Source organism: Ixodes scapularis, unplaced genomic scaffold (genome assembly GCF_016920785.2).
Source record: "Ixodes scapularis isolate PalLabHiFi unplaced genomic scaffold, ASM1692078v2 PGA_scaffold11__112_contigs__length_91849675, whole genome shotgun sequence".
Lineage (NCBI taxonomy): Eukaryota > Metazoa > Arthropoda > Arachnida > Ixodida > Ixodidae > Ixodes > Ixodes scapularis.
Window position 1 is genome coordinate 56,696,753 of NW_024609837.1, and position 18,348 is coordinate 56,715,100.

The following is an 18,348-nucleotide window of genomic DNA, read 5'->3' on the forward strand; positions in this document are numbered from 1 at the left end:
GGACTCCTATTTATTCCGCCACAGAAGACCAGCTGTGGGACGCAGTCCAAGCAGAATGGGAACGTTTGAAAGGAGACGCGTCTTTCGTGTCAAGTCTTTACGACTCGCTGCCGCCAAGGATGGCGGCTGTAGTCGAGCTAAACGGGGATATGACCCGTTACTAAGCCTGTTTTAGTTGACTTGATTTTTCTTTGACTGCAGGTAGCAGCCATTCAATTTTACTCCAGCTATAAAGTTTGCACTTTTCTTACCCGACACCACTTACACAACGTCGTCGTTACAGCAATTGGCTGCAGCAAACCTCATGGGCAGAAATCATAGACGTCTGCACCCCACAGTCACCAACACACATCTATCACAGGCCAAAAGGCAATAACAATAGGGAAGACAAAAGCCACAAGCTATAAATGCAGTTATCAAAGTCAGGGCCACGTTAATTAATGATGCAGACGCGCTGGCCGACAATTAGTTTATGATCACCGCGCCCGAGATAGCTCTAGACTTCACAGGAAGCGGGGTCGGCGAAGCTGGCGCAGACTGACGCGAGAAGAAAAAAAGTCACAATGTTTATTTGCTTTAACAAATACTGAAACTAAACCAGGAAAGCAGATGAGCACATTGGAGGAGCTTTCATTTTAGGGTTCACCACCTTTCGGGTATGCCAAAGTTCTTGCTATCACCAGTAGCATGCGCATGGTAGACAACAGCCGTAGCAGACAACACAAGTAGCAGACGACACACGTAGCAGACGACACACATAGCAGGCGAGGCGCGTAGCAGGCGAGGCGCGTAGCAGACGACAGGCGTAGCAGACGACACAGGTAGCAGACGACAGGCGTAGCAGACGATACACATAGCAGACGACGCGCGTAGCAGACGACAGACGAGCGCTCAGATGACGTGATGCGCGCGACGAGAATATAATCTCGCCGCACGCGCGATGCGCATGCGCAGCAGTTGCGCGCCAGTCCGGTAGAGCGCTCTGATAGTGACTGCTGCCACGCGCTCCGGTGTTCCCGCTAACTGTGATCAAGATAGTACTAATTGTAATCCATTACATTTTTTAAGTAACGGGCACAAGTTTGGTCACAGCGATAGTGACACGTCACGGCGAAGTTGTTAAGCATTGGCGTCGCGTTCGGAACAAGACGGATATGTAACTATTTTGCTCCAAAAACTTTGTTCCTTTTTAGTTCCCGAGCGCGTGAAAGTGTATTTCCCGGAACAAACTCTTGACAATGACAACGGTACGGTGTCATTTAAAAAAAAGATTTTATAGTCTTGCATTGGTAGATAGTCCACTCTTTGTAAAATTTCAACTTTTAAACATGAATAGTCCACAGACAGTCCAGGAAACACGGCAGCCTTGTCCTAAGACCAGTTCCTGGGCCAACACTAGTTTTTGAGCGTCAGAACTAGGCGTAGAGTTAATAGAATTATCTAGAGGGAGAGGTCCCAAGCATTTCGGCAGTTTCGAAACAGCGGGTCATATCACTGGAGACACCTTAAGATACACAAAAGAAGCACCAAAATGTCATCTGTAAGCTGCGTGTACCTACCTCTTTTTCAACTTACTTTGCAGAAAAACATTGGCATTGTGCATTGTAAAAAATAATTGAAGTGGACGAGCACTCGAACAACTTCAACTCGTCGCAACAAAACAAAAACACCAAATGTCTTTTTTTTTTTTTTTTTAAGTGACACTTTGCAGGGATTTTGGTGTCGGCTTTTGTAGTTGTCCGTCGTTCCAGCGGGGATGAAAAAACCCTTCTTTCCCTTCGTGGCACGAGAGCAAAGTATGGTGTTCCCATTAACCGCACTGCGCGAAAAGAGACGAGAGAAGAGCCCCTACGACCCGCCAATAACAGCGCGACGACGAAGAAGCAGCAGCAGAGTGTCTTTCCCTTTCATCTGCTAATGATGAATTCAAAATGGGCATTTTCGAACATAACTAACGTTATATGAAATCCCACTTTGCCAGTGTCCAGTTGTTATGCGTGATGTTGGAGGGTGTTAAAAATTTCCACTGCATTCGATTTCACCATAACATCTCTATGTCTCGAACCCAATTCGAAACGTAAAATATGCTCTGCAAAAGCTCGTCGCCTTTTACCCACCTTCCTTGCAAAGCTTCGCCTCTTTTCTCTGCTCTGTTGATCATCGCTGAACGTCAAAATTACCCCCTCCCTTCACCGTTAACAACACCAGGAAAACCTGCGCCTCCACTAGAGTTGTCACTGCCGCACTCTTCCTAATGGTGCTGCCACACCAAGGCCGTACTCCGTCTCAAGAGCAAGCACGGAGAGAACAGCTGGCTCCCATGGCTTGCGACCGGAGTCTCATCCTCAATGACAACCAACGATGCCGCACATATTAACAACAATGCCAACAATGCCACATGCCCATGCAGCATGTTACACAGTGACATGAAGATCCCGATATATGAAAAAGCGAAGCGGAGGCGCTTACACGGCAATGTGAGGATCCCGAGGTGCGCGCACATGCTACAGCTATTGCTTTTACTTCTTCACACACTGTGGGTGAAAAAGGCACTCTCCGATTTTTTATCGCTTTCTTTCTCACAAAAACACCAATGTCAGCGCTCGGGATTTTACGCATTCTGCTCCAGTCTTTACACCCCTGATGCTAGACCCTTTGCAGGTCCCTCTCCCCTCCCCCTCCCCCTCCCCCTCCCCCTCCCCCTCCCTCCGCCCCTCCCGCTCCCCTGCCTCCTGGCGAACGACACCCGGGAGGCCACCCTGCACTTGCACACCTTGGTGTAGAGGCCAAAGAGCTGCTGGTGGGAGAACTGGAGCAGCAGGTGGTCGTGGGCGGCACCACCGGACACCAGCAGGTCCACCAGCGCCTGGGGTGCCCGAGCACGCGCGGCGTGGCGCTGGCCACCCGTCACACGCAGCTCCCAGCCCACGTCCTGCAGCTGCACAAAAGGGAAGTTTCAGCTGCATCCTCAAAAGTGGTCCGTCTTCGGCAGTGCCTAGGACATGTTTCCGACCTGCGTGTGTGCAGTGTCCTCAAAAGTGGTGCACCCTAATTGTGCCTGGAACGCATACCTGACTGGCGTGTACCGGGTCTTCAAAAGCAGTATGCCTTTAATGGTGCCTGGAATGCCTCTCCGACTGGTGTGTGTACTGCGTCCCAAAAAAGGACACGCTTTCGGCAGTGCCCGGAATGAGTCTCCGACCAGTGTGTCTACCGCATCCTCAAAAGTGGTCTCTCGATTTTTACCCGAGGACGTCGCAGAAGTGCCACGCTGTCGCCTGCTGCGATCCTGGCAGTGGCACAGCAGAAGAGGTGCACGCGGCATGTGCCCATTTTGCTGCAAGTCCATCTCCAGCTCGACACACAGTCCAAGGAAGCTTCGGCAGCCAGGAGCTAGGGCGCGCCGGTGATGGTGGCACTCGCATGTGCTTGTCCTTTTACCGGAAATTCTTCGACTAACCGCTAGGATTGCCATGTTCGACAGCAGGACTTGCCGTCTCCCAAGACGTAATCCGTTACCGCGTCGGGACCACTTTCGATGCGCGGGCGGTACGAAACGCTACGCTTGCCAGTTAGAAAACACGTTCCAGACGCCGCACCCCGACTGAACCCACCTGTCTGGCGGCCAGGGAGTGGTGCTTGAGCCTCTCCACCACCTGCTTGGCACCGGCCGTCCACGCCTGGACCAGGCACTGCACCTACAACACACGGGGTCCATCGCTGTACAGTTCTGCCGGTCCCGCCTAGATTTCGACGTCACGGAAGTAGGTATGTCGCGAACCCGCCAGGTTCGAGTTCAATCAGGTTTGCTTAACCTCCGACACAGAGTTCGACACAAGTGTGACTGAAGTTAAGCCTTTTTTAAGCGTACACGAAAACTAAAACACAAGCGAACACCACCTAGCAGGGGAAAAGTGCAATATTTGTTGAGTATAGTATATAGTTTTATCATTATACATAAATGAACTAATGAAAGCATGATTAGAAGTACACATCTTGCTTTCATTTTGTGTTAACATTGCCGATCATTTTAAAAATAAAGTAGTTTATAAATTATTTGATTCCCAAGATTTAAAATTTTTTAGCAGAAGTCACGCAACATTGTCCATAAGTTGAACTTCGTCAAACAGTGCTAAAACTTCTAAGGATTGACGAACAAGTTGAACCTTAGGTTCGACAAGAGTTCTCGGCATCCCTAGACAGAAGGGAAGCCGCGACTCAGTAGACCATTCTGGAAATATGCAACACCTTCCATCGCCTTTTTGACACACTATGGCAATCTGATGTACGACCTGTGAAGGAGTACCTAAGAATAGAAGGAACGGTTCATGTTTGCTTATTATTTCACAATCTCAGAACGCAAAGAAAGCAGGACGGTAACAAAACAGGGCATGTATTAGCTTTTGTGTTGCACCGTTGCTAGGATTTATGAAGGGCACGAGCTGGCCGGAGCCTGGATCAAAACAGCCCCACTATTCCCCGCATTGTGCAGTGCAATGTAAACTCTACGAGAGGCTTCAGCGAATTTTCTGGAAAGTTTAATTAAATTAAAGACACTGACTTGACACAACGTAAAACTTTCAGCCTTTCCACTCTGGTGCGGAAGGAAGACCAGCAAAGCTGTACTGTGGTGGGAATGAAGTAATGGCCGGCTGCAAGTCGGCAAGCCAGAGTGCAAAGGTTCGAAAGGTTGCCGCAATCTATGAGCAACGGTGGCAACCAGAAAACCGACAAACACAACACTCTAGACATCTACCGCCATCTATGAGCGACGGCGGCTACAAAGCAACTAGCTTGCCGCTGTCACTCATAGATAGCGGTAGCTGTCCAGAGTGTTGTGTCAACATATTTTTGGGGACTGACACGATCCTGGGGAAACTAGTCCTTAACAGCTTCGCTGTAAAAAAAAAACAATTTCATTAAACAATTCATCTCCCATGTGTGAGGCATTTCAAGTACAACAGCAATGCAAGGGTCCACCTGTGTCGAGATAGTCCCTTACATGGCTGCTGTACCTGCTGAAGATGCCTCCCACATGGGATGTGAAACATCTAATGAAATTGTTTTTAGAGCGCAGCTCTTAGGGGCCCGTTTCCGGTTTGAGCGGCGTCGCCGTCGCCGTCGGCGTAACCGCGCGGTGCATTATGGGTAAATTTCCCCGCTAAATCTAGCGGAAAAAATTCCCCGCTAAATCCAGCGGAAAAATTTCCCCGCTAAATCTAGCGGGAAAAATTTCCCCGCTAAATCTAGCGGGAAAAATTCCCCGCTAAATCTAGCGAGAAAAATTGCCATCTAGCGGAAAATTTTTTCTGGGGGGTCACGTGACTCCCCAAGGTCACATGACCCCCCCGCCCCGAGAACAGGTAACCCTCAGTACCCTTCCCTCCTCCTCCTCAAGAGCTGCGCTCCAATTCGGTGTTACAGGGAGTTGTAAACGGCATTCATTTTTATGTTATGCCGTCATTATTTTAATTATGAAGTCTCCTGGCTTTTGAAGGATTTTTGCACGGAACGCAGTTCTCGCACTGCAGATTGCAGATCTGGACAGAAGCGGGCAGATATGGGCAGCTCCGACTAAGATTCAGAAAGAATCTCTGCTGGACCTTGGAAAAGATTGGTATGCACGTCCAACGGCTCCTAGGATGGCAAAAAGGGGTTGTGGCTGCCCGCAAAAATCTTGTTTCGGAAATAAAGAAGGCTTAATCCTGATCAAGTCTAGGTGCTCCAAGGCATCTGACATGCATACAAGATATATATTTTGTTATTTTGTTGACCTAACATTTGCCATTTCTTCAGAAACTGAACATATTTTTAAAAAACAAGTGATGTCCTTTTTTTTCTTTTTTTTCATTACAAAACTTACCCTTGAAAAGCTTAGGAGAGCATTTGCGCCCCCCCCCCCCCCCCCCTGAAATCTGCCCCTGTGCCCAGCCTGGCGGGAGCAACCTCGACACGAGCCCCTTCTTTCTGGACCATGCCCTCACCTTGGTGTCGGAAAGCTCCAGGGCAGTCAGTTGCGCCTGCAGCACCTGGGGCTTGGCCACGTGGAAGGCCGCCTGCGGGGGTGCAACCACAGCTCAGACGCTCCGGGAAAGCCAAAAGCCTGCCACCCATCCCCCTCTTGGGCAAACACTAAAGATGAGGATGGAGGACCTCCCCCCACGTGCGAGTTACTCGCACCGAAATGAACCTCAAACAATAAAAAATGGGCCACCGCTGCCTCCCCAGGGTGGCTCCACACCCTTGGTTGCAACCAAGTGTGCTGTGCAGCCTTGTACTCTCTTACAATGAGAGAACACCAGAGAAGCTAGACTGGAGAGGGTCCATCTCAAACCATGGGAAGCGTATGCAATAATATAGCAGACGCCTCCCGCACCTATCAGTCACAAGTGCGCATGCGCCGCATTGTCGCGTGGCGGCGAGAAAAGCGGGCGGAAAGGCAGAGACGCTCGCAGACAATCAACGCATTCGTCACCTCCACGCAGATTGTATTGCAAACGCAGCCCCTGAACTGCGTGACCCCAGTCCAGCATTTGGAAACTCTCTGTGATACAGGCTCCCTAGAACACACTGGCACCATCTATGAGGAGGCCCTAGAACTATATTTAACTAGAGTAAAGGTTTTGCAGTATTTGTGAGATCAAATGTACGACGTGCGACACTGTCAGTGCGAACGCGACATTGGCAGTTTGTCCCATTGTACTTTGAAGGGGTACCGGTGGGCATCACAATTTTACCTCGGGCAACTACCCTAAATGACTACTTTCCACCGTACAAGCAGTTTTGAAGACAGTCCTATAATTCTGAAAGAAAAAAATAACTAGCGATCGCTTGTTCGCACAAGCAGTGTCGCGCCGTCACACAGCTATGAAAAATGGCTACTCATAAAATTGTCAAAAAGTTTTTCAAGCCCATGACGAAAGAGTGATGCGCGAAAGAAAGCACAAAAATACGGAAATCACGAGTGTTCCATGGTCACCCGTCAGGGGGCACCTATTGTGTTCTCTCGTTGTGAGAGATCGCAAGAGCGTGCAACGCACTCAGTGGCAAACGAACGAAAGTGTTTGAAGCAGCCTTTAATGCTTTTCAAATTGGACAATATAAATTTGTGGCAGATCTCTCCAGAAATACATTTGTAAGATACATCCAAGGGAACTGCCCGTCGTGCTTACTTGGAGCACCTGCAAGGCTCTAAGGATGTTCTGGTCCAAACTAGGGCTGGTCAACTTGCAAGTTTAGATTCTAGTTCCTTAACTCTTTGACAAACTGAGAGATAACGGGCATTGTGGAGACTGCAGTAATAGCAAAAGGGCAGATGGAATGCTGTTGCTGGTATCATTCACAATTGCACATGTTCTGGTCTTGACTGCTCTATTTTGTCGCCCGGCTTCTTTGGGAGAGGTCAGCCTGGGCGTATTGACATACCGTAAAATCCCGAGAGATAGCCCACATAACATCAAGAGCAAATCGGGTGAAAATATGGAGTGGGCTAACTTTCGGTGTACAATCAAGAAAAGTTAAGGAATTGCTATTTTTAGGTTGTGCCCCTTCCAAGCTTGTTATGGTGGTGAGGAGCAACGAAGCAAAGATGACTGTACTTCCCAGTGAGCAACGTTTTCTTATATCCTGCAATAGCTAACTAGCGGCATTTACACCAAGGCTGACATTGATCCCAACACCACTATTACTAGGAGTGGGCTATCTTTCGGTATTTAAAAAAACTATAGCAAATCAAGCCACAAATAAAGGTGGGCTATCTTTCGGAGGTGGGGCATCTCTCGGGATTTTACGGTACCTTAAAGGGGTGCCCAGCTCCCCAAAATATTTTTGTTTAGTCCCGATCGATACCAGATGCATGGCACAAAATAAACTTTCCCGCCCAAAATACATTTTTGATGCAATTTTTATCACGAGACACAGTTTGAGCTAATCAGAAACAGGTGCACTTCTGTCTTGGGGTTGATGTCTCGAATTAGAAGCATGTTTCGTTATTGCTCCTAACTCATAATGAGACTTGCAATGTAAACATTGCACTTAAAAAAATATTTCTTGGGAGTTGAAGACCCTTTACGGTGTATTAGCACGATGGAGGTTTTCCTCTGAGGAGCGGATTAAACGTCATGGAGTTACGAGGTCACGTAAGCCATGTCACGGATGTTCATCAATCACTTCCCTCCCACCCTCCCCCCCGTCTCCCCCCCTTTTACCCTAGCCCTCAGAGAGCTATGGAGAATTTGCGACCGGCCTACAGAATACCCATCATCTCATCATCGGAGCCACTGGTCCCCCCTCCCCCCCCCCTCCATTTTTAGGGAAGAATCATGGTCAGCAGCATTGAGCTGTGGATTGCCCTTTTTCTTTTCTTTTTTTTCCCCCTGCCTATTGTTTTACGAGACCCCGAAGGCCGCAACCCCGTTCACAAAAAGAAAGACTCTGTTGACCCAACTACCCGTGCGACTCATTCGTGCAAATGCTCGGATTTTTTGCGTCGCCTTCCTTCTCACAGAGCTACAACATACTCAGTTTTCTTAGCAGGTCATGCGAATACACCATTAGGAAAGACCAGACGTTCCCCCGACAGTGCTGGGACCTCTCACCTGCTCGAGGATGAAGGAAACAGTCTCCAGGACGAGGGTGACATCCTTGGCTCCCAGGGCAAAGGCCTTCTGCAGCCGCGACTCCTCTTCCTCGCTGAAGCTACGCTCGTCCTGCCGACGGGGGGGGGGGTGCACCGGTCAGTCCCAAAAAGAACAACCGGGCAAGGGCCTTGCTCCGCCAACGTCGTCGGCCCCGTAGCGACGGGGGATTTCATGGTGTAGGACGGTTTCGCAAAATGCATTTTTACTTCCGGTACGCCAGATTCCGCTATGATGACGAACAGCATCCGCCACTTTCCTCGTTAGCTTGCAAACAGAGACTTAGTTTTTAGCATTGTTTTGGGTTATCGTGAAAAGCACAAGTGTGGAGAGTGGCTTTGTCAACGACAGAGCACAGTAAGTATAACCACGTCAATTTTGTTTTTCTTGCTTTTGTTGCCGCCCCGGTGGCTTCTACCGAGATGAATTTGGCCGCCAACGGATCAAGTTCTTGATTGCTGGCCAAATAAAGACCGGTACTTATAAAAATCGAGTACCAGAAGTCCGGTTTTGGTCAAGGTGAGAGCAAGAGCGTTCTCGGCTGCTGATTGGACGTGGTACCATAGCTCGCGCGTAATCAAACAACGAGACATTTTTGACCCTTTGGCGAGTTTGCAATCGGGCAATATTTTGGCGGGAACATCTCACCAGCATAGAAACATAGAGGTTTCGCGACATCTAATTTGCTTGTCCTTAGTACTCTCCACCTGCTCGAGGTGCGCCCTGCCAGCTTGTACACTGCAATGGAGGCTCTGGCGATTATCTCTCTGCTGAGGAATCGGCCCCCTGGCAGGGGTCTGCTCTTGGGAGGGGGGCAAAGCAAATATCACTACGGCGGCGGTTGCCGCCGCACGGATGTCCTCGACTGTCATCGACCCACTGCTGTTGCCCTTGAGTGCCCCTTTGTGGGGTGGGGCTGGTGTTGCAAACAAAGCGTGAGTCATCTATGGCTTCCAACGTGAAATAGCAGACGATCACGATTTCAGCCTGCATCCAGTCTTACTTCGCCGCGGTACTCGGTCCGTGGTAGACGATAAACTTTTCTCGGGGTCTCTTAGCAGACGACATACGGAGTTTTTTTTATTTCTCCCGGCCAATAACGCTTCATAGCAGATGCACCGCATTCTTCTCTCACATCGGCAGAAGAACTGCCCGTGAATGCTATCGTCATTTGCTCTGCGGGAGGCAAATTAGATCTCGCTCTTGTTTTCGCGATGACCGAAATCGAACCCCAGATGATGATCCTTTGTGTCGCCGACTACTCCGGCAGACGCAGTCAACCACAATACATAAGAACTTGACCAAACACTGCCTCCATGCACAGAACGACACAAGACGAAAGTTCATCAACGTGACGTCCGGCAAGACTTCGAGCCACAAGTATGTCACGTGAAACCACCCTATTCTTCGTTCTGGCACAACTTGGCAAACGGCGAATGCCACAGTCCCAGTGAGTCAATTGGAGCGTCGGGCACAGCGCGTCATGACAGACCGTTGGCACCATCACATGCTTCGTTCCGTCACTCGGAGTGGATTGAAAGGGCCCATAGCGCTCGCTCTCTGCCAAGTTATGCCGAAGCGAAGTATAAGCGGTATTCACTGGACACCATATTTGAGTGCACTGTTCAGTGGGCATGTTCAGAACCAGCTCACAATTATAGGTTCCCAAGATCGGCAGTCTTGACGGTGTGGAATGCACGTTGCAAAACTGCCGTGGAGACTTGCCGTCAGCACACGCTGAGCAGCTAGCACTCGGAAATGGCCGCCAGTGAATACGTCCTATAGAGCCATGGCTCCGAATACACAGCGATGGAAACGCGACCAAGGGATAACTGGTCACCTTCAAGTGCAGCTTCTGTAGTATGCGTGCCAGGAGAGCGCTGAACTTGGTATCATCCAGCTGGTTGATCAAGCTGACAGCCTGCAGCAAGCTAGTGGGAGAAGAAGGGTAGACATTTATTTATTTATTTTAAATACCCTCAAGGTAAGTATATTAAAGAGGGGAGAAAGCTGCAAAAATATTAACGATAAAGTGTACAATTATTAATAGCATGTTAAAACAAAACAATATCAGTGATGTTAGCAATCGAGGCGGGAAGGTGGTTCTAGTCTATCAATGTTTGAGGCATAAAAGAATATTGAAATAATTAAGTTCTAAAATTTGGAATACAAACCTTATGGCTATGACCAACGCGAGCAGATTATTAGAATGGTGGAGTAATTAGTTTATGACGAAGGGTAACATATTGATGAAATATTTGTATGAAAAAGACACAAATGTAATCTTTCGGTGGCGAGTTAGTAATGGCAGATGTAAAGCGTTTTTAATCATAAAAACGCTAACAGTGTGATAATAGTTTGTCAATAGGAAACAAGATGAACGGTTTTGAATGAATTCAATAAGAGGAATTAATGATGAGAAAGAAAAACAGTGCAGAAGGACAAAGACAGAGGAATATAAGACGCAAATACATCGGCAGAATTGATAGTGAAAGCCTCGAAAATCTGTTTCAGTTCTGCATCTGTACTTCCCCAGAAACAAAACCGGAAGAGAGTTTGTCAGACGAAGAATTTGAACGTATTGCTTCATCATAGTGACAAGAAAGCATACATGTCTCTCTTGTTTTTTTTTTCACATTAAAGTTGAGTAGTTATAATCACCGACAAGAGGAGAACGGCACATAGAAGCTCCAGTTGTCTCGCCCCCGGCACAAGCGTCCTACCTTCGACAACGCTCCAATATAATGTGCACCCCGAGTGTGCGCGTGCAGCCAAAGCACGGCGAAAGATAATGAGCTTGTGCTTCTGGCTGCGCCTTCAAAAGAGGCGCACAGCCGTTCTCACTCCGTCAGCATCTATAGTTCCCAGCATGTTCTTGCACTGTACCAACTAGCCCATGCTGCCATCCTATGACAAGCAGGGACCAATTGCGTGCAACTTCTAGGTTGCCGTAATTTCTGTGGCCACAGCGGACTCTGGACCGACGTCTGCTGAAGCCGGGCTCGTACCCACTCCCTCGGCCGGGCCGCAACCTTCCGGCCACACTGCGGAGCCGGAAGCACTGTCGCAAACTTCGCGAAACGATATCGACGACACTTCTGAAGTCCGCCTTCTGGACAAGAAATAATCCAATTTTGAATTTTTCATCGTGGGAATGAGGCTTCTAACTGATGAGCGTTACGATTTAATGTGCTTTAACTGCGCAAGAAACAGTTTGCAAACTGAACGCTCAAGTATGCCCTGTGGCATCTTCAAAAAGAGCGTGGAATTCTTTGGAATGTGCTCAAAAAAAGATTAGCTATTTCATTCGAGGCTTTAGGCAGGCCACTTGCTCAAGTTTTTGTTTATCAAACCTTGTCTTTTTATTTATTTCGTGTGATCCCCATGTAGGAAGGCATTACAAAATAAATGTATGGAGTGTGTGTTTTCATTCAATAAAACCAAAAAGAAAAAAACAATATTATACCTAAAAGGCATGCATTGTTCAATTAAAATCAAACAAAAAAATAGCTGCCAAAATGCAATGACTATGAGCTATTGCTTGAGCAGTGCTCAGCTCAACTTCTGTTTGAATATGATGCAGAAATACTGTTGCAGCAAAGGTCATTCTACGGCGTGTTTCTGAGCACTCTTTGGGAGTAAAGAAATGTATAAGCCAATAAACGGAGTACAATTAAACTCTTCACAAAGGAGTCTTTAAGCAGTGCGCTTATTACACTCAAATTTCATGAGTGTAGGTTTCCCAAACAGAAACAGAAACTTGAGCCATAAAAATCCTATGATTCCTACATACAAAGAGGGCAACGGAAACAAGCTATCCGGCCGACGCTGCTACTCAAAGGTGGCACAACAGGGAACAAAAACTTCAAAGCTTCTTTGAGATTGAGCACCCAAAAGCAGATCCACCCGGCGCACCAATACGTCCAAAAACGGCAGCACACCGTCCCTCTCAGTTTCACACGTGAACTGGATAGCCGTATGAATACTATTCAACGCCAAGTGGAAAGCATGCAAGTTCGCCTTCTTCAGGATTACGAAAGTGTCATCAACATACCGGCAGTACATTTTTAAGGGGAAAGACAATGAGTTCATGACTAACTACTCCACATATCCATTACCAAATTCGCCGACGAACAACCTTCAATCTGATGGTACACAACATTGTCAAAAGTAAAGTAAGCCTGGTTTAAACAACACCGCAACAAAATCACAATATCCTCTACAAGCAGGGGCGTGCGGGATCCCAAAGTGCAATCATCTAGCAAACGTTTTTCCACGACATCAATAGCCAACCCAATTCGCACATTCGTGAACAAGGAGACGACGTCAAAGGACGTTATTACGTCGCCATCCTCAAGCTTCTGCGGACGGACAGCTGTTACAAAATACCGAGAGTTCACAACAGATGGCACGTTCTCCTCAGTCAAAGGTCTCAGCAATTCCACCAGAAATTTCAAGAGGTTGTAGGTAGGTAGGTAGGTAGGCAACAAACGAAACAATCGGACGGAGAGGACAGCCTTTTTTGTGCACCTTCGATCGGTAACCCGTAGAACTTAGGGTGGACCCATCAGACAAAAAAAGGCGGCAATAAAGAATCTCATCGAGCCTTCCCTTCATCTTAAGCCTGCTCAAATGATCCACAAGTTGTCTTCCTGATCGCGCAGTAGATCCAACGTTCAATTTCACAAAATGAAAAGGGTAATTTATAATCCTATACATTTTCTCTTTATAATCACTTCGGTTTAACACTGTCCCCACCACCAGGGGCCAGTGCTAGACCGAAGCCAGGGGCCAGTATGTACTGGTAATGCCACCCGGATAGGTGGCGAAACGTCCATGTTATTTTTTGTGTTACATTAAGCCAGAGTAAACTTATTTCATTATGACTACCCCTGGCTTTTGGAACGCATTTGCATTTATCAAACTAGCTTTGAGCCCTGTACCGCGGCCACCTTTGCATTGGTTTTCCTTGCATATGACCAATTTCAGATTAATATCTTTAGGAGATGATGGACCCCCCAATATACTCCCAATTACTAAATTTAACTTATTAAAAAAAGAAATCATTGAAAAAAAAACACACCTCATGTATCAAGTTACATATAATTAATATTTGACATATTCAGCATAAGACAGAGAATCACAAATATATACTGTATGTGCATGATAATGTCATTGATCCATTATAATATTTGCATTTTCTAGCAGCTCAATTGCACTCATTCGAAATTTAAGAAAATACTTACGCAAGATTTGACAATTCTAGAGCGCAACTCTTCGGCGCCCGTTTCCGGTTTGAGCGGCGGCGCCGTCGGCGTAACCGTAAGGTCACGCGACTGCCCCCCCCCCCCCCCTTCCCAAAGGTCTTGTAACCTCAAGGAGTCACCTACCCCTCAGTACCCTTCCATCCACCTCCTCAAGAGCTGCGCTCTAATCCGGCGTTACTGGGAGTTGTAAACGGCTTTCATTTTTTTATCCCACACCTATAGACGCTTTACAGCAGCTGTGCATGGGCGCCGCCATAACTGACCTTCAGTTTCTGTTCCCTCTTATTCCGTTCGCTTTACTTCATCATTACCACAGCAGGACAGGTTATTGCTATTTTAGATGCTACTGTGTTCTTGTGCTCAGCATAGGCCCTTGTGAAGACCCGTCAACGCCTGCTTCAGTGGCTTGGCATCTCGGTAAGACAAGGAAGGGCGGCAATGGCGGCTCAATCTGCCGCGTGTGTAAAGCGTCGATACTATGCTTCACTAAAGTTAGAGTGTAGCTGATAGGACCGACAAGCAGTGGTGAAAACAAAACATACTAATGACACTTGTGGATTTTTTTGTGTATGTATGTTATCTGGTTAGCTCAATCAAGCACAGGGTGCATCGTGACTAGGGATGTCGCGAACCAGCCTAGGTTCGATTTTGAAAGGTTTCGATACTTTTGAAGCAAACTGAGGTTTGAATTCGAAAAATTTCAATATTTTCGTATCAACCTTCGAATTCGAAAAATTCTCAACTTTCGATCACAGTTGAGTTTCGAATTCGAGAGGTTCGAAGCTTTCATGGTTTCTGAAATTTCGGGTAAGAATATTTCGAATATTTTTTTTACTTGAGGTTCGATAAATTCAAAGTTTTCGAACTTTCCGAACTTGAAAATTTGAAATATTCGAAAATTTTGAATTTCCTCGAATCTGAAATTCGAAAAATTCGAAGATCTCAAAATTCTTTGGATATAAAATTAGAAAAATTTGAACCCTTCGAATTTTTATAAACATAAAGTTAGAAAAATTTGAATATTTTTAACTTCTTTCTACATAAAGTTCGAAGGTTTCGATTCTCTTTTAACGCTAAATTAAAAAAAAAAAAATCGGTTTTGAATTTTTTTTAGGTCCAAGTTTTCAAAATTCGGAATCCGGTTTTCATGTTCCTCCACAGTTTCAGTTTCAAATAATGTTTTCACGACTCACTGTTTTTCACGAAATCAGGTTTAGAAAAGATAGGGTGTGATATTTAGACTCCGCAAAGTTGGGTCAAACAATTAAATGAGACAATGAGTGTCCCAGATGTGCTGGAATATTTGCTAGTGCAGATGCAAAGTGACGTGTTACCATAGATCAGTAATTGTGACCGCCAGCCCCGGGGGGGGGGAGGGTTTTTAGCGTGCATCACACAGTAGTGATCACACAAACGCACTGTTTTACGACACTCATCCAGTTCGAAACGTCCAGGGGCGGGCAGGAGGTTGAAGCTCAGAAAAACCTTGAAGTGACCTGGCAAACTACCTCCCTACCCCTTGCACGCTGGTAGTAATCCGATCGAACACCGCCCGAGTGACGCTGACATATAGTAAATTAAGTTTGCAATTGTCCTGGAGGTTTATTTTCCGGGACGGAGGGAACGCCTCGCAAAAAAGAGCACAGATGCCGACACAACTCGAGGTCGAGGAGCGTTCTACCATACAAGTGGCATCGGAAGAAGAAAAACGGGAGAGGGGGAGGGGGGGGGGGGGGGGGGGCTGGAGCCCCCCTTTCCCCTTTCCAGATATTTTGGACTGTTAAAGAAAACAATACGGGGAAAGAGGGCGTGGTCGAGGTTATTTTATTTTGAAATTATTTATGCATATGTATTGCTACTGTCCCTCTTCACTGCATAAAAGATCGAGTAGATGGTCATTCTCGAAAACTCTCTGTCAGAAGGCACTAGCTGTCACATGCTTAGTGGTTCGGAAGTTCACAGCTATGTCTTTTCGGCCTGAATAGCTGTGCCATTGATAAAAAGAAATTAAAAAATAAACATAACAATAAATGCGGGAATAAAAAGCTGGAGAAAAAAAAAAAAAAACTACCAAGAATTTGTCGGAAGTGTTGTATTCTTGCATATTCAGAAGCTCAGAACTTCGAAACAAGTTTCTGCTACCAAAATGAGTGCAGGCTAAAAGAAACACGTCCCAAGAACGTGAAGCGAAAAAACAAATGTTTATTTTTTTAATGACGTGCTGAACTTGAACGATATTAGATATCTTCTCCCATGAGTTAATTTAATCCTGAATGTGAAAAAACAATGAATATATTATTTTGTATTCTGCAGATGGCAATGATATGTACTGTCTGTAGTGTTAATTTAAACGCGATACCTCAAACAACGTAGACGAAAAAAAAAATACCAAGTTTAGGGCATAACTATTCATAGATACATGTTTGGACATTTCTTCAAAACTTATCTTAAATAACAATAATCACACCTTAAGACGACTCTTACCTAGGCTATACATAGATCTTTCTTAAAAAATGTTTAACATCTCTACCCTAAATAGCTTCGGCTATGGCGCGCTTCAAATATGGCACAAACGACAATCGTCGAAAAACTGTCGTTCTTCTTCGCCCCCCTCGGGAATTTATTTCTTTAAAACTAAGCACGCCAAAATATTGAAACAAACGGCATTGTCTTTCGTAAGGAACGCAGCACCGCATGTAAAAATTCGAGAAGAAAAAGAATTACGAATGTACCCCACTACTTGGATTCAAATGAAACTGTCCACCAGTCTTTCGAAGTTCGACGAACGTCGAACTTTTACCCTATAAGTTCGAAGTTTGTCGAACTTTTGACATGTCAGGATTCGAAAATTCGAAACTTTTTGAATTTTTTTGATAAATAAGTTTGAAAGTTCGAAAATTATCGAGTTCCTTAGCGTAGGAAATTCGAAAGTTCGAAAAGCTTCAAATTTTGTAGTGCAAGAAGTTCGGAAGTTCAAAAATCATTGAATTTGTTGGTATATCAAGTTCGAAAGTTTGACAAGCATCGAATTTTGCAGCTTAATAAGTCCGAAAAAGATCAAATATTTTTGCGTCATAAGTTCGACGGTTCGAAAAGCGTCGAACTTCTTAGTTTCACAAGTTCGAAAATTCGACTTCAGTCGAACTTTACAATATAGAACGTTTGAAAATTTGAAATCTTTCGAACCTGTCGAACCGCTTGATTCGATAGTCGAAACTTCGATTCGAAAAAAGTTTGCGGCATCCCTAATCGTGACTGTCTTTGTACGAATTTTGAGTGACGGGTTAATCTTCTATAATCTTGTGGAGGGACAATAGCGACTTCTGGGACACACAAACGAGAGTTTCGGGGAGAGGGGAGTTCTTCCTTCAGCTCTTCTCCCGTTGTGGCTTTAGTCGTTTCCGGAGGCGAGACAGTTACCTTCACTACCTGTCAAGGTTCCTGGACGGGCATTACAAACGAGGCGTTCGCGACATCCACCAGGTGCTCTTTGCTAATCGCTTAAAAATTCATTTTCGTGTCTTTTTCAACAAGAGATTGGCATGTCTGATGAGATAACGCTCCATTGAACACGAATAGACCAACAAATAAGCGCCGAAATTTCGTTGTAGTACCTTTTATGCGCGCGCCGGAGTAATACCGTGACAGCGGGGCGCATGCTCCAAAGGCTCTGGTAGTGCGCTACTTCAGTAAGGGTTGACTATAAGACCCTATTATCTGTTTGTGTCCGGCTAGCAGGCGGAGAAGGCAATGACTCTACTTCTCCAGGATTCCGGTGACTTTTAGCCCCAGCAGGAGCAGCGAGTCGTTTATCACAAATTCAGGCCGTTCATTTCTCTCGTCTGTGTCGATACATCACCAACGAGCGACTTCGAGAAAAACCAAAGCTACAACGCTCCAAGTGAATGTTAAACGCAGGTTCCGACGATTTCAGTTGCCGGGAAGCGCTGCGCACGGCGGTCGGCGCGTTGCCCCAGTGCCGAATCTGTGTCAAGGTTTCGGGGCCACGCTGCCCGGCGAACCTATCGATTGAAACTGCCGTCAGCTGAGCCCAGCCCGATGCCCGCAGCACAATCGGAAGTCTGTGACCCTGTGATACAGCCTGGCAGAGCATAGCGTTCTTTCGCCGCATCCTTTGTGGGCGTAGATCGCGTGCGGCCGAAGGTTATCCGACAAATCAGAAGTTCTACGCGAACAAAAAAAAATTAAGAGAAAGTACCGACGTCGACGAACGCTTTCGCCGCGCGGTGCTTGTTTTGCCGCGGCGAAATGTTAGAATGCTGCAAATTATAACTTACCTGGCCGTTTTGGTGAACATAGACACGGTCATCTTTGTCAAGTCGCACGCTCGGCCCAGTCGCTATGTTGCTATGCCACCAAAATTTAAAAGACGCTGAAAGAGAAAACAAAACAACACAAAAGACGAAACCCTACTGGCACGACAT

At 46.4% G+C, this 18,348-nt stretch overlaps 1 protein-coding gene across 1 annotated transcript in view; it reads right to left on the minus strand.

Annotated features, from left to right (window-relative positions):
• LOC8029185 (COMM domain-containing protein 10) overlaps window positions 1-18,330 on the minus strand; it is a 28,300-nt gene extending 9,970 nt beyond the window's left edge. Inside the window, exons 1-6 of the mRNA XM_029966336.3 lie at window positions 18,202-18,330; window positions 10,477-10,567; window positions 8,598-8,708; window positions 5,985-6,056; window positions 3,615-3,698; window positions 2,774-2,938 (exon numbers count right to left, since the gene is read on the minus strand). Coding sequence (XP_029822196.2) covers window positions 2,774-2,938; window positions 3,615-3,698; window positions 5,985-6,056; window positions 8,598-8,708; window positions 10,477-10,567; window positions 18,202-18,233 — 555 coding nt within the window. The 5' untranslated portion in view covers window positions 18,234-18,330. The remainder of the gene's footprint in view (window positions 1-2,773; window positions 2,939-3,614; window positions 3,699-5,984; window positions 6,057-8,597; window positions 8,709-10,476; window positions 10,568-18,201) is intronic.
• Window positions 18,331-18,348: the final 18 nt, after the last annotated feature.